Source organism: Harpia harpyja, chromosome Z (assembly GCF_026419915.1).
Source record: "Harpia harpyja isolate bHarHar1 chromosome Z, bHarHar1 primary haplotype, whole genome shotgun sequence".
In the NCBI taxonomy this organism is placed as follows: domain Eukaryota; kingdom Metazoa; phylum Chordata; class Aves; order Accipitriformes; family Accipitridae; genus Harpia; species Harpia harpyja.
Window position 1 is genome coordinate 19,330,338 of NC_068969.1, and position 23,358 is coordinate 19,353,695.

Below are 23,358 nucleotides of genomic sequence, written 5' to 3' on the forward strand. Positions count from 1 at the left end.
GGGTAGCTCCAGTGAATTTTTTGCCTTAGGCTTAAGTGCTGTTAGATCTGGCTGAGTAGATGTCTGCCAGGGCTGGCGTCTGTTTCTTTTTTTATCTAGTGCCAAAATTTACAGCTTACCACATAGCATCAATTTTGTAGCATAGGTTTACATTTCCTGACAGTACTCGTCTGATGTCGTGTTAACCTAGTCCGACGCTCCCACAGATTCCCACAGCCCTCTTGGAGATGTGGTGCATGCTGCAGGAAACGGCCCACCAGCATCCCTTGCTAAATAGTGCCCTTTGAGTCGACTGAGAAATAACTGCAGAGTCCTACCGGAACAAATAAATTTTCCTTTAATGTAAGATGACTTCAAAAGTGCATCTGCCCTGGAATTGGAGAGGAAAACTTAAAAACCTGTGAAAAAGATAGTTTTCAAGATAGTTACTCTTTTTTTTTTTTTATTGAGGGATCTGGTTCTTCTGGAGTCCTTTCTCTGAAGTTCGATTGGATTGGGACCCATTAAATTAGAGGGGACTTGGATTTCTTTGTACTTTTCTTCCTCTCTTATTTCTCAGGTACCCCAGCAGTGGCTCTTTGTTTCCAGGCAAGGACATAACGGTACTCTGCACTCTTCTGGTGCAAGGAGTCCATATAGTCAATATTTAGGGTAGTCTGTATCCCTCCTGCTTTCTGCATGACACAAAGCCTTGTAAAGACTGCCCGATCCACATTTGCCATGAAATTTCAAAAATTGCCCACTGTATGTGGTGAAGTCTGTAACATAAAGAAATAGTAGAATTAAGACTTCGTTACTAATACATTTAAATTGCTGGAGACAAAAAGCATGTTTCAGTCTCTGAATTAACCTCGTACCAATCCTGAAGAGATGGAAATTGAACCATGTTTCCCAACAGTTGGTTTGGGGGGAAAAAAATGAACCTGGTGTAACAGACACGTTTCTTCTGGAACATGATTTAGCTCTTAAAACACACAACATTTTACTAATAAGGAATTAATGTCTGTAGACTGAGCTAAGTAGCGGTGGAAGAAATCAAGAGAGGAAATGGTCTCTAAAGAGACGCAACCTATAAATAGCTGTGCTGAGACTATGACAAAGGCTGCTATTGTTCCATAACCAACAAAGAACAAAAGGACCAGTTTGTTACATTTGGTAACAGTACTTAATTGATAAGCAAAAGCAGAGATTTCTGTGTAGAGGGAGCTAAGGGAAGTTTCCAAGTACCTCTTAATTGAAAAGGGCTCATTGCAATCAACTGCTTGTGGAAGTGTTTGTAAACTTTGGTATTGGGTCACAAGTTAACTGGCTTTGCTTCTGTGGTGAAAAGTATCACAAAATGGTCACTAGTTTGCCAAGAGGGTTTTCTGCATAGATATGACCTAGTAATTGAATTGCTAGGTACTGTGTAAAGTACTCTTATATGCCAAGTTGAGATGTCAACTAATTCATCCAACTAATCAATTCTAGCAAGAGTCTGACATGGAAAGCCACGTGAGTACGTGCAGCTCCACTTCTAAATGTGACTTTCCTGTGGAAGTTAAACTCCAGAAGTAGAGAGGAGTCTTATTTCAGGGACTGTTGCTGAGCGTGTGCTTGTAGGTGAGGGAACAACAAGATAATACATTGCAGGCTGCATGAGCTGGGGAGCAGAATCCATTCCAGCATGTGCTGATACCTTAGAAGCAGCATTGTCGATCACACAGCTGATGTCTCAGTGATTTTATACAGAACCTCAATGACCTGAATGTGGGTGCTTGTTTTGTTGGAGTAGTGGAGGAGAAAGGAAAGCCTCAGACTCCCCTGAATGTACACTATGAAGAATCTGCAGAAATAATAACCATATTTGATATTTCTGTTCTATAAAAGCAGTTATTAAAAAAAAAAAAAAGGAAAAAAAAGTGAATGCAAAGTGATAGGAAGGCTGAAATTTGTTTTTCTTGGTATGTTTGTGCACCTTGTGAAGCCAAGGCCTAGAAATACGAAATCTTACAAATGAAGGCATTTTAGACCATGCTATTTCAATCGAGATAACAAGCTAAGCCTGGCATAAGCCACTCTTCCTGCATTTACTTTTTGGGAGAGTAAAGGTGGATGATCTGACTGACATTGTGTTTAAATTTCTTCTTAGCCAGAAGTAGCTAAGAAAGCCTTAAGGAAAGCATGTTTAGGCTGGAAACATGCTAGAGTCTGGAGAAGACAGGGAAGGAGCCTCAGCACCAGAAAATTCCATGTCTTTCTCAAAGTTTTGAGACTCCATCTTCCCAATGAAATGGCTGTGGGAGTTTTGAACGTTTTCCCACCTCTTTGTACTTGGGGAAAGGCATGAAAGGCTTGACTATCTTAATAGATTAGAGCTGAAATGTTTGCAAACAATGTTTAATTTTTCCTAGTTTCTTCCAATAGGAAGCATTTGAATTATATGCCTAGGTGTCGCTGCATTGTGTCCATTATAAGCCCCTTCTGGTTTTGGTTTGGGGTTTTTTTGCCCCTTTTCAGCCTAGTGGCTGCTTTTGTGTGCTCACAGCACTGCTCACTTGTCCATCTCAAACCAATGCCCTCAGCATATAGGGGTCTTCTCCCCTTTGCAGTTTCCTAAACTCTGCACTAATGATTATTGGTCTTACCTTACAAGTCAACTATTTTATTCCTCTGGGACCTGGAATAGAATTGTGAACAGAGGATGCGCCTCAATTTTAACTTATCTTTAACTGCAGGTATTTTAGCCATGTGAGATGAGCTGAAGTGTTATATGCACTTTATATTTTTCATTTGAAGGGAATGGTATAAAGTTAGTCCCAAAGATGTGACTTGCAGCCATTCTGGAGAAGAGGCTTCTCAGAGGCTCATACTGAGTATGAGTGCGGACCATACATGTAGTCACACTCATAGTAAAAAGTTAAAACTGAAGCTTTGACCTGTGGAGTTCAGCTTGCTGGGAAAAGTAGTCAAAGAAAGAAGCCAATCAGTGTCTTTGCTTATGGATCACTGATTTAAACTGAGGCTGTTGGCATCGACCTTTAATACAAATTTCCTTGATAAGCATTCATGTGTACATGCAAACCTGCAAAGTTTAGCAGCTGTGCAGATTTCTCCCTTCATCTTCCTTTGTTTAGCTAATGCTGCATCAGCAGTGCTTGTGCTTTGGATGTTGCGCAGCTCTTGGTTGGGTTCCTCTGGTGCTTGCAACTTCTGCAGGACTTCAGTGTGCATGTTCAGCAGCTGCTGCCTGTGTTAGTGTCCCCTTTTGTGGTGATTGCTTACACAGGTCCTGTTTATTAAACAGAAAATCTGGCACAGTGTTTACACCTTGGGGGGGGGGGATAATAAAAAAAAATATCACAAACTTGTTGTAACAAGCCAGGTCCATCTTGCAGTAAGGTAAGCAGCTTGGTGACTTTAACTGTTCTCCATGTTTCATTATAACCTAGCTGCTGTACCCAGGCTTTGAGATGCTAGTTTCTAGATTTCTGAAAAAAATGTATTTCCCCCCTCCCACCCCAAAATTCCTAATTAGATTTCACATGTCTGGTTTTGAACTTCAAGTCCCTGGGCTACAAACAAGGTCTTTGTGCTCTCCCCATGCATAGGAGCATGAATAGAAAAAGCACATCCAAGTCAGAAGGGCGTATGACGCTATTGCTGTGCCTATGTCATGGATACATTTGAGGGGCCAAAAGATACAAGGGTCAGCCTTGTAGAGCAGTGAGAGCGAGTGGTCACCCTGACATTAATGCGGGTAGGTCACAACTGGGACCATAGTCTGTGATGGACAACTGTGACCTTAGCTTTATTATAGACGTTCATTTTTTTTTTTTTCTTTTTTTTTTCATTTTTATATTGCAGTCAGGAGCTAAGGGGAGGGTGAGGAATTGTAAGACTGAATCTTGGTGAGAATTCAGTTATATTTTTCCTCTGTCACTTAAAGATTGAGTCAGGCGACTTTGTTTTTGTTGTTGGCCACTGTCTGTTCAAGACAAGTATCAGCACGGCTTCTAGCTGGTGGTACTTTAATGGATGCATACCAACTTTGCTGCTTATGGTAGCTCCAGATGGCTCCGGATGGAGAAATTTTCTTAGGTCTCAGTCTGGCAAGGACCATCAGTAGGAGTTCAGTAGTCCAGGCTGTGACTCACTCCATTGTTTTCAGCAGCATTAATTACACGGGTGTAAAGTTAATACTTACTCTAATCGCTGCAGGATCAGTGTCTTGGGGGGATTGGTTTTCTTTGAAGCAATGATAAGAAGTATTGCCAGTCAGATAAGATATCAAAGTGTTTTGTACCTGTCTTTTTCAAAACCTAGTTGGAAAACAAAAAAGAGATGGGTAAAATAATCCACTCAGGGTAAATGTAAACTTCTTTAAACACGTTTCAATTTAAAGGGATGCCTTTGGTAAGTCTTGTTGGAATACTATCCTATTTCTCTATAGATCTCCTTTCTTAAACATACCTAAATAAGAATAGCAGAATGAACAAGTAATTGAGGAAACTTAATGCAAAAATAATCTTCCTCCTACTGATGCGTGTTCTTGTTACATAAGACGAAAACCAAGTTAAAGTAAACTTAAATGTTTTCTGTGTAGGTAGCTTTCAAATCACATGAAAAATGCGATTGATTAATACAGTGTTCTTCCTCAGCCATGTGACAACTTGCTAAGTACTTTCACTCACGTATTCCTGAAAAAAGAGGGGCTTCCTCTGGGAGAGTTCTGTAGGCTCTTTCAGATGTTTTGAGTGAGAGAAGCGATGGGGGTACAGATGTAATAGTTTCACTGAAAACCAAGGAGCAACAATACTGCAATATTGTCAGCATGTTACCTCTTCTGCATATTCTCTGTCTGCGTATTCTTGAGGAAAGAAGACAGAATTTTCCCAATGTAGGTGTTTTATTCCTCAGGCCTGTGCATATCTGTTGACTTTTGCTGACCTTGTTGCATGCTCTGTTTGCAAATGGAAAAGAGCACAGATTTCTTAGCAGATCCTAACTCTGTTCTTCTGTACAAAGCCTTTCATAAGGACAAACCAAATGATCCTTTTCCTTGTTTATCTTTTCCAGTTGCCTGTGTCTGGCAATTTGATTGACCTTTATGGCAACCAAAGCATGCCTCCTCCAGGACTAAACATCAGCAACTCATGTCCAGCTAATCTTCCTAATATAAAAAGGGAGCTCACAGGTAAATATGTCTAAAATACCACCTTGGAGCAATAATACAATTGTATAATTTGTTTCACTTGAATAGGTGATATTGGGTATAATTTCTGTTACGAGAAAGAATGTATGGATGAATAGTTACTTTTTGCTTTGCAGACCATTTTTTAGCAGATGTATTAGCCTGCAATGCAGTTGTGTGGGTATGTGTGTGTTCACTGTGACTAGTTACGATAAAGTCCCTAGTTGTTATAGTCAAATCTGCACATTGAAAGCATTGTGTCACAGGAAACTTCCATGCATGTCTTGCAGAGCTGTTTTCTAGTTTGGGCTTCGTGTTTGCTCTATCAACACCAACCTTCACATCTGGAGTCTCTGTGGGATTCGTGTCAAGGAATGCTACATTTTGAGGCTTTACTCTACTAGGGGAGGGCAGTAATGAACAAATAGTCTGTTGTAATATGAAATCTGGACACGTAGATCCTATAAAATGTAAAATTAGGCACTCAAGAGAGAGCATATGGATGTCTTAAATTAAGATGGAAATGAAGCGTCCTGTATATTTCTTGTCCTGTCGGGTCCTCCAGCAGCACTCTGAATAAGCCATCAGAGGCAGGGGGAGGGAAGGGGGACATTAAAAGCCTCTTTTTCTCAAGCACATGTGTACAGAAGCTAAAGAGTTTCAAGGAAGAAGTAAGTTTTGTATTCTCAAGCATGTTTTATTTTTGCTGTTTCGCTTCACTTGAAAGGCTATAACCACAGATAGGTTACGGTATACAAGGCAAGCTTGTCCGCAGGATGAACAAATGGAGATCCATTCCAGAACCGATGACAAAATCATCTTAATACCCAGAAATGGCTGTTCTTAAGCCCAACAGGGAGTCACACTGTATGCAGTATGGTAGAGGCATAGTTTCTTGTCTGTCGTCTTTTTGGGTTTCTGTTGTGAAAACTCCCAGGCTGACTCAGTTGCAAAGCAGGTTCTGGGCAAGAATTAGTTTAAGTAGAGCAGTTTTAATAGCCCAGGAGTCAGCTTCTCAGGAGGAAATGCCACATCTCTGAGCTGGTGGATATTTGCATTTAGATGACTGCACAAAATTTGAGTTCAGCACCAAATGAAGACACAGAAACTGCACAATGAATTGTGGCTGCTAGAAAAAGAAAAGCTTATACAGCGATGGAACTATGTTAAGAGGAGGGTGGGAGGGGATGAGAACTACTCCAAGTCCTGCGTTACAGACAGTTTCATTGCCCCAGTTATAGAAAGGTAAAGCTGGCTGTAGACTGCAAACTAAACATCCAACTTGTCAGATGCCCAGGCTGGTGGATTCACGGCAGATGGTTGTGTAAGACTTCAGGCAAAGAAGGCAGAAAGACAGGGGAAATCAGTGAGTGAAGTGGTCTTATGGAAGTGCTCAGTACATTAGAGTAGACCTGAACTAAGTTAAATGTCTATATGTTATATTCACCTGTACAGAGAAAAAAATCAGGTGAGTGCTTTTTCTGTTCAAAATATATGCTAGCAGATTGCATTTTATTTAGGAGATGTTTAGGAATTAAACTCAAATTTAACAGTGTCACTTTGACACTGATCTGGCCAAGCCTTTGTGCAGAAAGCGCTATTGATGGTGCTTTCTGACAGCCAGTGATTTTAAAATCAGCGTGTTGTTGCAGGCAGGAGTCTTTTGGTTCTCCACTTCCTGATTTTGCTGTTGGAGCTAGGCTGGAGAGAGCTTGCAATATTTAAATCTAGCATTTGTCAGAAACTTTTCTTCATCTTGCTGTATAAATATCAAAATGATGAAGAACCCCCCACCCCCCAATCAAATCTGTTATCCCCAGCGTCTGATCTTGATGATGGTTGTGAGTTCTCAGCTGTAGTTACTGAAGCATTTAATGGGAATCCTGCTCACCCAGGAGTGCAGTTTCTATCAGTTTTGGCCTTTCAAACCTCATATCTGTTTCATAAGGCAATGTCAGATTAAGCCCAAATTTCATTAAGACACGCAACGATCTTTCGCACTTTTGGGGGGATCCTTTGGGAGCCTAGCATAGAAAAGGATATGTCTTGTTATACTGCGTATAATGTCCAGGTAGCTCTGTATTCTAAGCAATGAAGTAGTAAGCTTCCAGTACTCCAAGGGAAACCCTTATCAGCTGTTATTTTGAATTGTGTGGGACAAAATCCATATTCTTTAAAAATAAAATAATACAGGAAAGAAACGTGTTGGAGTCAGTGGGGGGTTTTGTTTCTGTAATGGAATGTGTGATAATAGATCATACACTCATTCCTCCTCACTGACTTAACTGTGAAACTAAATGCTTGGTGGTTTTGAGATTTAAATGCAACAGGGCAAGGATTAATGACCTCACCTTTTTAAAAAATTAAAACACGTAGAGCAAACATGAAAATACTTAAAATTGCTTGAGAAATGTAAGATCAAATGAGAACTGAAAATAACAAATTTAATTATGCTTTTGCCTGTACTATTGTATGCTGAAGTCTGATAATAAACATGTGCAGCAAGGTTAAGAGCACTTCTGAGTTGGGGAGACAACTAGTGTGCAGCATGGTTATCATTACTTTTCTTTTTGCTTTTCCTGAAGCAAGGACCGTTGTTTTCTAACATTATTGCTAATAAAGGTGTTGAATTTTTCATCTTTTTTTTTCATATAATGAGAACAGTTAGTGTAGCTGGAAAATACAGTATTTTTAATAGGTCGCTTAAGTTACATCTTGCGTTGGTGATGTGCATGCACGTGCCACAAAAGGATGTAGCCTTAATTCCAGTGAGCAGAGCCTCTGACTCCTGACTGCTTCACATCCTGTGCAGGTAGCAATGCAATAAGCATGCTGTTCCTCTGGTTCAGCTTCTGTGTGGTACGTAAGCGTGCCGGCTGTATGTAAACGTAGGAGAAGGTATGTTGGATTTCAGCAGTTTGTTGTCCTCAAATACCTTGCTGAGTCAGGGCCTCCGTGGGAAACGTTCTCGTCGTGGAAGTCAGTATGGGAAGTGTGGGTAGAGGTGCTCTGCAGGTGCAGGAGTGAAGTTCAACACCAGCGTTGTGTTTTGGCAATCACAGCTTACTGTACAGGCCCTTCTCACCCCTTGGAATGAGTGTAATAATTGCTTTGACAAATATCAATCAGGCTTCCTGCGCAAATGTTTCACAGACTGAAATGTTGTGTTTGAATTGCTTGAATTCTAATTACTTCATTCACATGCACAGCATGTATTTTTCCTACAGAGTCAGAAGCGAGAGCATTGGCTAAGGAGAGGCAAAAGAAAGACAATCACAACTTGAGTAAGTTTTGGTTCTTCGCATTTTGCACCAATTCTAGTAATGATTTTATGCATTAAACATTTGAATGCTGCTGTTTTAAATCTGAACAAGACACTGCATGTAGTATATAGTACCAGTTCATTATGTTATGCCCACAGATGAAATATCTTGAATTCTTGTGAAATGTATGCTTAAATCTACTATTGAATTTTAAACTCTTTTTTTTTAATAAACCAAGTGAACAGGTGGTTGTTATCAGTGGAATTACTGGGAGCAACACTTGATACAGCTGCTTTTAACAAATCCACCTTGCACAATTTTGCTTTTTTTTTTTTTTCCTTTGTTAAATTAATCTAAAATCTTAGATAAGTGGTCAATTTGTGACTTTAAACATCAGTGTGCACCCTCAGTGTGGCAATTTTAAAAATCCTGGTTTTGAAGAGAACACTTATTTCCAAGTTGGAAAAAAACATTTTAAAATAATGAGCATCTTGTGACTTAAAGGATCCTTAAGTTGTCCTTTTATACTTTTTATTACTAGAAGAAAGGAACTGTTTCATGCCTTGAGCTATTCAGAAGCCTTTTTCATAGCATGAAAAGCTAATGCAGGAAAATTGGTATTTAAGTTTAACTTTTGGATCCTCAAAATGTTGCATCTGGAAGAGTATTTTTAAAGAAGAGCCTATACATTTTGTCCCTTTTCCTGCTTTGGGATTTCCTTGAGCATCTAAGTTTTTGTCTCTGAATTTGTCTGTGACGCTTTTCCCTAGGAAAACATTTGCTTCTCAGTTGAGTCCTATGCTAATGCAGCCATCCTGGTTTTTAGTGTCTCAGTTTAACTCTGCCACTTCAGCAGTCCCACATTTTTACAGTATAGACAGAACTTCTGTCTTAGAGTGTCCATGTGTAGGAGAGCAAAATAAATTACTCTGTTACTGGATTTTAAGCTTCAGGTGAACATTTTAAAGGTGCTTAAAGAAATCTTTGATGAAACACTTTGTATGTTGTAATCAAGTGTGAATATTACTTGTAACATTTGTGTTGTTTTTCCTGAAGTTGAACGAAGAAGAAGATTTAATATTAATGATCGTATAAAAGAACTAGGCACTTTGATACCCAAGTCAAATGACCCGTAAGTATAATGTGCCCAAGGAGACTGGGAGGGAGGTGTTTAAAAAAACAAACAAACAAACAGACAAAAAAACCCCAAACTTAGGGGAGAAAAAGAATTTACAAAAAAAAAAAAATATCCTGAGTTTTGTTGTATGATCTTGGCACTCCCTGAGTGTAGAAATACATGAAGGTTCCATTATATTTTTTGAAGATTGTTTGGGGAGTTATTTTTTTTCCCTTTTGGAAATTGCTGAAGTTACATTAATTTGTTGATTTTTTTGTCACAAAACAGTCACCGTACCATTGTGCAGCAGCTCAGCACCTGGCAGGGCTGGGGTTGATGCTAGGAATGACTGCCTTACCAGAGGTCGAGTTGTCAGGATGTAAAACCTTAGTCTAGTCTCGCTGCTTAGCTGGCTGCCTGGCTGCTTGTCTTGCTAAATGATTCTTTTAATTTATTAGATGTCATAGCTTGGCAAGACAGAACCAGTCCCTCTTTCTGTGAAAATGGAGGGCAGTTCATCAGGGAAGCCATCATATTCCCCTTCCCACCAAGAAAAAAGCAGCAAAATAAAGAACATAGCTGTGTGTCTGTTCACTGATAATTCACCAGTGTTTCTGGTAATTTCCCAGTAGTTCTTTTAGGTAACTTTATTGCTACTAACTTGTCTTAACACTTTCCCAATGCTGATTCAGTAGCAAGGAACCCCCCTTGCTCTGGAGCTTGAAAGTGTCACTTAAATCTGAATCAATGCCCCGTGACACTTTTGGGGAGAGTTTCCATTATTTTAAGGCAGATGCTCATGGAGCAACTTGTAGCTACTCTTCAGAGAGGCTCTTCAGCTTCCTCTAAGGCAAGCAAGACAATATTGCGCAGTATCAGCCTACGGGACAGGTGGATCTTTGGTCTGATGGTCTGCAGTAAACTTTTTTTTTTTTTAATTTAAACAAAGTAAGATGATGTGGGGGAGAAGATGATGCAGGCAGCCTCTCTCTCTAAAGCGAGCGTGGGAGGAATAGTCTGGGAGAAGCAGTATGGGAGCCATGTAACTGCCTGACTGAAGAACCATCACCTCGAGGCTGCAACGCGGCATTTGTGTTTTATCCAGGGTTTAAAGTACTTGAATATGCTGCTGTATTGGGTTCTTCTCTTCCTACCGTAACACAGCTGTGATACAGTGCCACCAGGAGGGCTATTGCTTGCTGCTTCTGGGTTGCTAAAGAGCCTCAGGTCTTTCTCCCACAGAAGCACCAGGTCATATATGATCCTTTTAATTCCCCAGCCGAAATTGGGCATCACCCAGCTAGCAAACCATGCCACGTTTTGAGAAAGAGTCTTGCGGGGTTTCGTTGTTGTTGCCTTGCAGCCTTGCCGTAAGGCAATGAAAGGAGCTCCCAGGTCTTCAGTGGCTCTTGCACAGCGCTGGTCCCAAACTGTGCAGAAGGCAGGGGCTTGGCCCCGGGGGGGCTGTGGGGAGCCTGGGGGGGCCGCAGTGCAGCGCCTGGGCTCTGTGCCTTCGGCTGGGCCGGGGCTGGGGCAGCCTGCTTCGCAATAGCTGTGCTCTGGCCCCCTCTAGTGCATTTCAAATGCCTTCTGTATGCATGAACTTGGAATAAATACTAGCCAGGTGTTACGTATATGTGAGGTGTAATCATAGCTGCTGATGTGAAGGTAATGACTATAAAATAAAGCCTCCCTGAGAGCCTTAACTCTTCCTTTTTTATTGATTTCAAAGGGATATGCGCTGGAATAAGGGAACGATTCTAAAAGCCTCGGTGGACTACATCCGTAAGCTGCAGAGAGAACAGCAACGCACGAAGGAGCTTGAGAACAGACAGAAGAAGTTGGAACATGCCAACAGGCACCTGCTGCTCAGAATACAGGTTTGCTGATAAATAAGCTGCAAGTGCTCTTGCTGTTGCAGTGTGTGGCTGCAAATAATGGTAACTGAAGCTGGTTTGTAGAAATATGAGTTGGAAGGAACCATCATTTTAATTAATGGTGACTAACGCTGAGATGTCTGCAGAGATGTTTCCAGAAAAAACCCCAAGATACACTCGTTTAAAAGAAAGTAAAATAAAGTCCCAACACTCTAGTAAAGCAATTAGGGCTGGTCTATTTTTGGTCTACCATGGCCAACATAAGTTGCAAACCATCCTATAAAAAAGGTTTGTATGGTAATATTTTTTTCTGGGTGCCAGACCTAAGAAATTGGGTCTTCATTTATCATCTGTTTGTTGATAGTGATGAAATTCAGTTCAGCTGTTTGGGAGTATGTTCACTTTAGTTGTCTTGTTTGTGGAGGTTTTTTGACCTGTAGCTTTAGTGCTTTTTTTCTTTTCTTCTGAAGCTGTTTTGGACAAATGGCAATAAATGAAATCTTTTTGTTTTGCTTGTGGATTTTCTAAACTATTTGGGGACCAATCTAGGCCCTATCTGTCAGAAAAGCTCTGCAGATTGCGGTCTTTTACATCTGATCTCTTATTTCTTCTCTTGATCAGCCTCTCCCTGATGCTCTGCAGGAATCTGTCATCTGCTTTCTGGTGGAGGGTAAATACTGCTTGCAGGACAAAATGGGCAGGGAGGGCAGTATTGGTGACAGACGCTGCAGCACTGTATCTTGAGTTCCCCATAGGTATCTTGGGATCTGGCAGCTGTATTTAATGTTGAAGCTGCCTGGCTTGTCTGAGAGCAGTTGCAGAGAAGCACACCTAATGTGAGGGCTCCAAGAGTTTTTGCAGCAAGACACCCAAGAGCTAGGGATGTTGAGCTGCTTTTTTTTGTCCAAGGAGCTATGGTTTGTCTTCCTTGTTCCTTGAAGTCTGTAGGGCTGTAAAACAGTTCTCCTGTTCAACACTGAAAAGCAGTAGGTGGCACGAATATGCTTTCTCTGGGGATTGTTGCCTTGTTAGATTCACCCAGGTTCCCGATAGCCTATATTACACAGAGATTGGGGTGAGAACTCCGTTTCTCTAATTAATTCCTTTGCTTTCACCTCAAGCCGGATAGGAAACCTTAGGGTTGCACCCTATACAGCTTTTGTTGTCAACTCTCTTCTCCAGGTGGGCAAAGATAGCTGGCTATCTGCCCCTCTTCATAAAAGGGTAATGAAAGAAGCATATCTAGAATTGGGTGTAAGAACACCTAACACAGAGACAGCGATGTCCCAGATACTCTCGTGTTGCTACTCACCTGCAGTGTGAACAGCTGAACTCTGCATGCAGGCTGCAGTGTGCCAGGCTTGCTGCTGTGTCAGGAGACCCCTGAACCACGGCACGGCTAATCCACAAAATAGATAATGAAGCTAGAAATACCCGAGAGTCAAGTGTGGCAGTAAACGGCTTTAAAATGGAACAGGCTGGGTTGAGCTTCAGCGCAGTTTTTGTGCTTTGTTGGGCAATCTGTTTGCTAGAGTGAGATGATAAAGATGTGCAACACTTCTGCAGAGCAACATCAAGCACTGGTATTTCAAAGTTAAGTCAGATCACTTTTTAAGCATCTTTCATCTTCCTTTGCATTATCCATCTGCTCTGGCTCCTGCTTCAATCAAAAAACCATAAAAAACAGACCCTTGAATAATGGGCAATACAACTGGCAGCAAATAACCTAAAGTCTTTTTTTTTCCCTTTTTGCGTTGATTCTGATTAAGCACAGAGTAAGAAACTCCTGATTTTGCCACGTTAGCTGATGGAATAAGTGCTTCTTTGTTCCACCTTCTCCATTGATCTTGCAGTGTGCCATTACAAGCTTGTTGTCTTAGCTTGAAAATGGAAAAAGGCCTATTAATCAACCTCAGTGACGGGAATATCCAGAAACAGTACAATCACAACAGTGATTGTGATTGCCTAACATAATGCATAAGTAGAAGCAAAACATCTCTCTTACTGCTGCATTTGAGAAAGGGCATTTAAGTGAATTCTTCTATTATCTGTTTTCAGTCAAGTGCATCTATATGATTAAATGTGAAGGTGGGACTTAAACTTTTCATGAAGATTCGAAGAATCCTGGCTGTGACTTGCCTATAATATTTCAGTGCAGGAATAGTGTTGCTCAGTTTCGGCTGACCTCTTTACTGCCAGCTCTACCAGACTTGTAGAATGAGAAATGTCCCTTCCAGTGTCTCGGCAGGAAATGACAAGCATCATATAGACATGCTATGCCTTCACATACAACTTCTTAAAAAGTACTAAGCCTATGCTTCTGCTATTTCACTTTTTTTTTTTTTTCCCAACTTTTAAATGCTTTCCTCACCTGACCTGATGCCAAACTTGCCTACTGTGGCACTGGTTTGGGAAGAGGCCCAAGGGGAAATGTGTCTGTTCTATAGGGCACTGGGTTTTGGCTCTGGTGTAGGTCCTGAGGAGAGGTGTGGAGGACCTGAGTGGGGTGGTGTTCACCCACCTCTACAAGAGACTGATGTTCAGGTGAAAAGCTGCGGGCAGGATTGTACAGGGTGCAAGCACTTGTTGCTACTGGAAAGGGAGGGAACGGTTTGTGTACAACAGAAGGAAACTAAGTCGCAGTACACAAGAGCGTAAGATGAGAGATTTTGCTTTCAGATTTTTTCTTAATTTGTCCCTTATCCTCCTTCACAGGAACTTGAGATGCAAGCTCGGGCACACGGACTGTCCCTTGTTCCATCTACAGGCCTTTGCTCCCCTGATATCGTCAACAGGGTCATCAAACAAGAACCTGTGCTGGACAACTGCAACCAAGACATCATGCCGCACCACACAGACCTGTCTTGCACTACCACCCTCGATCTCACTGACGGTACCATCACCTTCAGTGACAACCTCGGAAATGTGACTGAACCAACTGGCACTTACAGCGTTCCTGCAAAAATGGGATCCAAACTGGAAGATATCTTGATGGACGATACCCTCTCCCCTGTCGGAGTAACTGACCCGCTACTTTCCTCTGTGTCCCCTGGAGCATCGAAGACAAGTAGCAGGCGGAGCAGCGTGAGCATGGAGGACACCGATCATGCTTGTTAGCGTATACTTGGCACACCTTTCATAAACTGCTTTGTTTCTTGATCAGTAGATTAAATAATTTACTTTTTGTAGAATTTTTTGATTTTTTTTCTTTGTGCTTCATCAGTAGCCCAGTGTGTGTGCGTGTGTGTATATATTATATATATAGGATTTTTTTTAGAATTTTTGTGAAGAAACTTGTATATTCTATTTTAAAACTACCAATGCCTCCAAAATATTGTACAGCATATGTACAGTATCTGTGAACTGGATTCACCAAGAACTTTGAACTGGTCAAATCTACTCGAAGCAATAGAATTAAAAATGAAGAGTCTGTTTCTACTGGGGGGGAGGGGGGAATCGTAGAATTGTAAATGCAACCTATTTACTTGGAAACAAAATGTAAAGTTCAAGAATGTAAAGAAACCAAAAAAAAAAAAAAGTCCAATTTGTAATTGTATTAATTGAATAGTGCTGCCTTAAAGATACAGTGTCCCTCAAACGTTGGTCTTTACATGACAAGTGTTTAGGGAAAAATACCCACCCTACTCCACTCAGAATACAAACAAACAAACAAAAAAGTGTTAAGACATCCTGATGGTGTTGATTGTGATATAAAATGCTGTTGCTGAAAATTGCAGGGAGATGCAAGTCTCTTTCTCAGAGTGCTGTTTAATTTTACTCTGAGCTGATTTGGGTTTTCCTTTTGATCATGGTTCGAGTTTTTCTCTTAGATTTTTATTTTGTTTTGAAACACGCATTGATGGCTTGCCAACAGTAAACCAAGCAGGAGCACTGTAAGTTGGTATACACCCTTTGGACAAAAAAAAATTTATACATCAGCTGGGCACATTATGTTGTACATATCTAATTGGCTTTATTTTTTTTAAATTGCATTGTACAGTTTATTTTGATTTGCATGGATTCCTTAGTTATCCTCAACTTTTTGTTTTAAATATATTTGTATTTCATTTGTAAGATTTTTGCCTCTTAATATTGCAACAATTTTTTGACATTTTTAAAACTCATTGGAAGTTTTCTGCATTCTTTGTAAACACTTGAAAGGAAGCTTTTATGCAGGGTTCTGTGTTTTAAGAGAGATTTTGAGAATATTTTGTATATTACAGTCTCACTTTGAAAATGTTTTTAAACACATTTAAGGTAGAGTACAAATTTAGATTAGGTAATAAAACAACTCTGTAGAGAAACTGAACTTACATATTTATTTTTAGTGATACAGAAAAAAGTAGTAATATGCTTGGAAACATAACTATGTAGTTAATATACCCGTTATAGTAATTTTGTGTTTTATTTCAGTACTGGGGCTGACATAAGAAAAAAACAAACAAACAAAAAAAAAGAGTAAATTACTGTATCTGCAAATAACTGTTACTTGATAACAATGTTATTATTTTTTAACATGCAACAATGTTGTAAAAGTAGTTCGGTGCATTATCTACTCAAGTGTAGTCCTATGCAATAACGGTAGTTGTATTATATCAAGCCTAGCTGTTTTACAGAGGTGACATGTGGTGTTACGAGCTAGACGGATTGAATGGATTTCTCAATAGCAGCCTACAGCTGACTCGCAAGCGGCAGGCAAGCGTATCTTGTTCAGAATGAAGTGCCTTAAACTCTAGTTGTAGTCTTCCCTGGCTAGCACTGACTGAAGTGTGGCATGGGAGAGAGCTTTAGGGTGGTGTTTCATAGGATGTTGAAGTGTAGCATGGTGCCTACGTATAGAAAACAAGAGCTTCCTGTTCTCCTTTGTGCTACACTGGAAATTCCATAGGATAAGTGAAACGGTTAGTGACTTGAGTGCCAGTTTGGCAGGCTTCATAAGGAAACCTTGGTCGCAGCAGTTAGTGTTCAGAAATCAAATGTGAATTGGGTAGCGGTGGGGCAGCTGGGGACATCGTCGGGAGTTCCCGTAGCCCGTGGCGTGGCTCGCTGAGCTTTCACCCAAATGTTTCCCCATGGAAGGGTTCTTGAAGCGTCCCCTGCCCGGCCCCGCTCCTCCCGGCGCCGATGGCGAGGGGCGCGGGGCTCGGCGGGGACGCGACTTGCTGTTACGGTACTCTGGGGTCTACCTTCGTGTCGCTCTTTTCCGTGGCTGTCGCTGGCTGCGTCCGGCTGTCTCCGTTTCTGCTTGAGCAGCGAGCTGTGTGTTAGCATTGATGCAACCGCCGGGTTGTGGCTTTTTTTTTTTATTTTTTTTTTTTTTGAAGGAGGAGGTGGAGTTAGATTATAATGATGCCTCTCCCCCCCCCACCCCAGACAGCTTTTGGGAATGTGTCTTTCCTAGGGTAGTGAAGCTCTGGCCCAGGGCAGGACCCGGGAGCCTGCAGGATGCGCTGCGGCTGTCGTGGCCCCCGGGCAGGGAAATTCTCTGCAAGGCAGCTGTGCCGTAGTTAGCTCCGAGTCGAGTATGCGGGTACAGGCTTCTGGTGCTGCCATTTGGTAATGGTGACAGGTAAAGAAAATCAGGGCTGTAAAATGCTTGTAGCTGTAACACAGGGTTGCGTTACCCTTCCCCATTAAAATGGGACAGCTCTGCAGCATTGTACAAAATCAGGGCGTGCTCGCTTGAGTGTAGTAACTGAAAACCACTGAATATATTAAATAAGGCTTTGGGTTGATGCCCATGCTGGGCATTCAGAAATTGAAGTCTAGACTGTGGTATATAAATAATTTTCAAGCTTATGTGAAACCACTGGTACTCACTGACGGCCATGACTTGATTTTTGGCTACATGCTGTGTAGAGACGAGTTAGGATTCAAGGAAAACCGTTACATCAAGAGCTGGATTTCTTGATAAAAGTTGCTGCGGCCCCAGCAGCTGTGTTGCGTATTCCCCGTACGTTGTGTTGCTCTGGGGTAACGTACGACTCGGCTGTGCCCTGCTTGCTCTTCACCCCTTGTTCCCTTAGGCTACAGCCCTCCTCAGAGGTTGCCCACCCTTCCAATGGAAGCATGTTGACACTGCAGTGGGGACATCTCTAGGAGACGTGGAGCTCCAGGCGGGTGCTAACTAGAGATGTCCTTGCCCGTTTGAGCATTGTGAACGTGTGGCCGTGACATTTTACAGGGGATCAATGGCAGAGGACAGAGAGAGCAATTACAGGCAGGGTTTGGCATGAACTAGGTGGAGCGAGATGGGACAGAAGTTGTTGCCCAGTCTGATGATGGTGTCTTGTGTGACACTGGGCTGGCGGTGGCTTTCCTGAGCGGGTGGGTGGGGTACCTACCAGTTCTCACTTCGCCAAAGCCATGCAACAAGCAGGAATGTGCAGAGTACCATGAAGTTCTTCCTTACTGCTTTTGGCATCTAAAGCAATATTTAACTCTTACAACCTGTAAAAGCAAAAAGAAGGTACATAAGGAAAGCACAAAGCACAAAATAATGCACTTAAGTTTATGTTGTTTGACATAAAATGCACTGGGGGGGGAAGCTGATGTTGATAATAGTATAAATACCTATATTTCTTGAAAAAGTGACATTAATTACTGCCTCTTGCTATGATGCTTGGTACTGTAATGATATTCATCTGCTGTTGACTGCAGCAATAATTTGTGTATGGTCCATAGCACTGTAAATTATGGATCAATATTAATGTATCCAATGAAATAATTTGAACTGTTGTTCTTGATAGATGGATTAAAGCATTTGGTTTTTCACATACGTCTGTGTAAGCCACTCGTTTTCCATGTAAGTGAATCTTGTTTTTCCATGCATTTGAAGTCCCAGCAGCGCTCCTGTGTTTGTGACTTGGCGGTGGATGTGTCCGTGTTCCTGACCTGGTGTCAGTCAGCGTGCCCGGTTGTACCGCAGCTGTCTGGTTGTGTTCGTATTGCGGTAGCACGGGGGAGACGGAGCTACGGATCAGGCCCCTCTTGGGCTTTGCAAATACACACCGAAGCGGATAGACCCAAAACTTACTGTCCGGCGTAAGGAACAAAACAGGTGGACGTGGAAAAATGTCATTGCCTCTCTCCCCTCCCGTGGGCTCTTGCCTTTCGCCTCCATCCCTTCTCAAAGGGGTGTCTCCTAAAACCACCCCCGGCTGCGTTGCCCTTCACCTCCCACCAGATGCCCTGTGGCAGGCATGCCCTTGGTGAGCCCTGGGGGTACCTACACCTCTTTGCCATGCTGTCACTTCCGCAAGGTCACCTACCCCCAGCAGTCCTACGCAAAAGCATCTCACCACCTTCTCCGGCTGACCCGAGCACGGAGAGATCCCCGTCCCCCTCTGCTCACCCGCTGGGTCGCTCCTCCGAACCCCCCGCTCACCTAATGTGCAGACGTCGGCTCCCGGACCGTGCTGGGAGCTGCAGCTAGTGCTGGTCAGGTCTTGTTTTGTCTTCCTGTCTCCGTCGTTTCTCCCTGTCTCTCTGTTGCTTTCATCCCTTCTGGTCTTGTTCTTCGACAGGCTGTCGCTTACTGTGCTCACAGCGTGGAGCCCTCGCCGTCTCTGTGGACGTTGCTGCAGCAGCAGTGGTGGCTAATGCCTATCCTCTCATGGGTTTTAAGCCCAGAATACAACCAAAAGAAGTCTTGAATTTGGCCTGTCTTGAAAATCTGAAACCTATTAGGAGTAGAAAATACTTAATTCAGTTGCGATTAAAAGTGACTAGCTGTCCTGCATCACTCAGTTTAAAAACCAACCAAACAAAAAATGCTGGGCAAAGCTACCTGACCCTGCTAGGACTACAGTAGAAAAGTCCTGCTCCCTCTTCGTAGAAGATACTTGAGTTAAAGCTTGTGTTTCCAGCAGGCTTTGTAATGCTATTTCTTCAAAAATGCAGCACAGTGTTAGAATGTGGCATTGTAGTACTGCAATTGGAAATGTTTTTATGAGCAGGCTAGGATATAGTTTCTAATTTAAGTTTGAGATTTTAGATGTATTTTGGCTTTCCTTTTGGTGGTCAGTTGTGCCAGCGCTGTTTTGGGAGTGAATTTCTTGTTGTCGGTGGGAGCAGCTCTGGGTTTTGGCTGGGTTGCAGAACGCGGGAGGAGCGGGAAGAAAACCCGTCGCGGGGATAACGGCTCTAAGTAGTTGCTCAGTGTGTGTCAGCAAAGAGCTGGCAGCAGATGTGGTTAGAAGCCTTTTAGTTCCTTTGGACAAGCCTGAAAAATTCTGTGCGGGGGTAAGAAAGCGAACGTTAAGGCCACCAACACCCGGTGGGGTCTGGTTTGCTGGAAAGCCCTGTGGCCGGGCTGTGGGATGCTGTGGGGCTCGGCTGCGTGGTGCAGCGGCATGGCAGGATCCTGCCACCGTGTCACCGTATCGTGCTTTCCTTCCGAGGAGATGCACCTGGGAGCTCAGCCGCTCTCGATGCGGGGAAGGAGGCGGTGACTACGTTGCTTCTGCAGCTTCAGCAGCTGCTGCTCCTTTTGCTGTCACATCTGGGGGTAGTCCCGGCACTGGATGGTGGTCATACTCTGTTTCTGCAGCTCCTTTGAGATCCGCTTGCTTAAAATTGCAGCGACATGGCTTGAAAAAAGCATCCCTGACTTATTAAAATCAGTAAGACTTAATAGGATGCTTGCTCACAGGTTAAATGCATGTGCACTGACCATCGCTGTTGTCCTTGCCTGTGATCTGAAGTGCATCCTTACTTCAAACTGCTTCGTTTTTAACCAGGCTTTTGAGAGTGACTCTCTTAATGGGCATGTGTCGAGGCTCGTGTCTCCACTGCAGCTTGAAGCTGCAATTTCTTCCTTTTGATGACTTTCTCACCTAGATTGCAAAGGAGCGAGAAGCCTTCTGTGGAACTCTGGCAATGCTGAACATGGACAGACGCTCTCGGTTGCGATTCCCTGGAGAGAAGGCAGCTCCCAGCCCTTCGTGCTGCTGCTCTTTTACCCCATCCCTGTGCTTCCTAGGGCTGGGGTCACTGGGGCTGAGGCACCGTTGTGCTCTATGATCGCAGAACGAAATGATGGTTCCTGTGACAGACCTCTACGTTAATGCTGTCCAAGAGCTGTGCGAGGCAATGGGAAGGCTGCTACGGTCAGTAGGACGAGCCAGGGCATGCAAAGCGTCTAAACATTGATTGCTCTTTTAACGTATTTATAAAAGTCACCATGGGGTCGATGTACACGGTTGCACATTGTGAATACTGTCTCAAAGGAGCTATGGGAGAAATCCCGAATGCCCGATGCATCTGCTGTGGGCAGGGGAGCTGAACTGGGTGTCTGGGGCGGCTGTGGGACACCAGCAGAGGCTTTGGGAGCCGGGCACAGCCCGTCAGCGGTTGCCTCGCCGTAGCCATCAGTAGGTAGGGCAACTGCAATTATTTGGGAGGGAGAGCAGGCGCCTGGCTCTAGTGCGAAACCCGGTGCTCGTCCCACGGGAGCAGGGCAGGGCCGGCTGCTGGCAAGGCTGCGGGATGCGCTCTGTGTTCCGAGCCGGGTTTGGCAGATGGGACACACGGCTCTGGGGGCTCTGGTCTCGCTCAAATGCTTTGCCTGCTTTTTTGCCATACAGCAGTGCCTCTCCAGAGCTCCCCGCTCCCTCCGGCTTTCCTCCTTTCCGCCTTTGATAGCAGCAAGAGTTAGACATTAATTAAAAAAGCGGGGAACAGCACACTTTTGTGGGGCTGCATCCCTTCCAGGCCGGCTTCAAAGCTGTAACGAGGGCAGGCTTACCTCAGTGGGCACAGACCCTGCCGCGGTGATGATTTCGGCTGCATCCCGGCGCTGGTGGGGCAGAGGCAGCACCCCCCCCGCGGCATCGCATTCGCTCCAGGCCGGTACAGACCAGCGAACTCGCCTCGCTCGAAGGCGAGCTATGATTTAATACTGTCATTTGCAAGTCGTTTTCTCTGAATGCAGCGTGTAATTTGTACCAGCGGTAACAGCTCCGGGCAGACAAGCGCAGAACGGTTGAGCACATGTTGCGTTGTACGAGGAATTGGGCAGCTGCTGCGATGTTCGGCGCTGTTTGTTTAGCCGCTTTAAATACATTTAGTCAAAATCTTTTAGTGCCTTCGAGATCTCTGGCCTGATTCTCATTTTGCATTGGCTACATTGAATGCTACTATTGAGTGGACATGATTAATAACTGCTTAGATACTCCTTTATTAAAAAACATCAGAGCTCATCATCTTTCTCTTTTTTTTTCTTTTTTTTTTTCCCCTGCTGAAAAGCAGTTTCTAGAGCAGGTTGTTGCAAAAGAAATTGCTTTTCTTTTGCAGAAATTCATTTTTTGAAAAAAATTCAGAACATGTAAAGAGTAAAATAATTTCTTGTTCTCTGACCACTAGAGTAATTTTGTTCAAACAAATCCGTGAAGAACTTGTGCTGCGGAGAATCCAGCTGGGTCCCGTACGGCTTTCCACTTTTCTCTTTGGAGCAGTACGTCATTGAAGGTAATAAGAAAATACGCAGAGATTTTAGGTCTAATGATAACAGTTCCATTTGAAAAAGCGGGAATTAAATCAAAGCTGAATAAATGGAAAAGAATTAAATTCATGCTAGACATTAAAAAAAAATGCACTGCAAACAATGAGGCGTATTTTAAAAAGTCGCTGTTTTATTAATAATACTTTCCACCTCCTTCCCTTGATCTTTCGATGACAAGCCAGGCAGAGGCACTCTTTATCAGACACTGAAGCAATTTAGCTGCTGTCATATGCCTTTCTTGATATACACGTATTAGTCACACAGCCGTTTTATGTTCTTTAGCATATTTTAGTATATAATTAAAAATGTGGCTGTCTGCTACTAAGCAACCAAGCATGTCAGGGGTTGATTGTATTCTGTCACCCACAGCAGAAGGGAGGGTAAAAAATAATAATCATGTGTTCACTTTTCAGTCTTAATTGTGCTCCAGCTCCTTTGATATGTTGTTACACACACATGCCGGCTCCTGAAGATGGAGGCAAAGCCAACGTGTGGGAACATCTGGCAGGTGACCCGCAGCCACATCACTGTCACCGATAGCACATCAGTCCTAGATGCTGGGCTTTTTAATGTGTATGTGTAGTTTCGTGACTTTTCTGGGTTCAGATTGGCCGGACCCTGCTAAGCCACTGCTTGGCTTTCCATGGGACTGGAGTGCGAAATGCCTTTGGGCTCCTGAGAGTCTCTCCCTGGACATTTAAAATAAGCAGCTCCAGCTGACGTTTGTCTTGTACCTCCTCCGTGTAGGTAGATGGGAGCAGGACCGCTGCGCTGAAGGACACTGACTGTTGGGCAGCCGATAATCCTGTGCTCCATTCAGTTCTAGATTATCTGATGTGAACAACGGCCCATCCAGCTTCCGGAGAGGAGGTAAACCACTCACGAGCGGACCCGGGTGATCACCGTAAACTCTGGGAGAGGAGCACCAGAGCTCCAGGGCTCCAGTCCCAGTTCATCCCCAAGAGGTGGCCGGCACCAGATGGGGCAGAGACAACCTGCACCTTCCCTCCCGGAGGCTCTCAGCACATTGTCCCTCAGTGCCGCTGTCCTTGGGGCTCCCTCACGCTCCTAAAAACCTCGGGTCCTCGTCTAGCCTCGTGTTGCACCATCCTTTTCTGTTCTAGCGAAAGGCTGACGGTGCAGATAGCTTCCCTGCGAGCGGGAGCGATGCTTTCCCCGCTCGGTGGCCGCTGTCAGGAACCCGGTGAATGACCCTATGTTTGACATAGGACAAAGGACAAAATTTCATTGATATCCTCAGCCACAGGCTTATTTAACTCAGGGCGTTAGGGGATTATTTCTATGGGAAAGTGTGGCTCTGAGGATGTGCTTTTACGCTGTTTGCTGCAAGGGCCCTGCGAGAGGTCTGCTTGGTAAGGTGGTACCGTCTGTGTGAAATGCCGTCCTGAAGCTAGAGAAACGCA

The 23,358-nt window shown here is 43.4% G+C and overlaps 1 protein-coding gene across 13 annotated transcripts in view; it reads left to right on the top strand.

Annotated features, from left to right (window-relative positions):
- The window catches only part of MITF (melanocyte inducing transcription factor), a 112,578-nt gene extending 94,370 nt beyond the window's left edge, over positions 1-18,208 (top strand). For 7 of the 13 annotated variants that reach the window (XM_052776171.1, XM_052776169.1, XM_052776165.1 and 4 more), the window contains 5 exons: positions 5,059-5,176; positions 8,383-8,457; positions 9,493-9,568; positions 11,286-11,433; positions 14,146-18,208. In XM_052776171.1, coding sequence (XP_052632131.1) covers positions 5,059-5,176; positions 8,383-8,457; positions 9,493-9,568; positions 11,286-11,433; positions 14,146-14,547 — 819 coding nt within the window. In that variant the 3' untranslated portion in view covers positions 14,548-18,208. The remainder of the gene's footprint in view (positions 1-5,058; positions 5,177-8,382; positions 8,458-9,492; positions 9,569-11,285; positions 11,434-14,145) is intronic. The other 6 variants (XM_052776172.1, XM_052776174.1, XM_052776166.1 and 3 more) reach the window with 1 other exon arrangement.
- Positions 18,209-23,358: the final 5,150 nt, after the last annotated feature.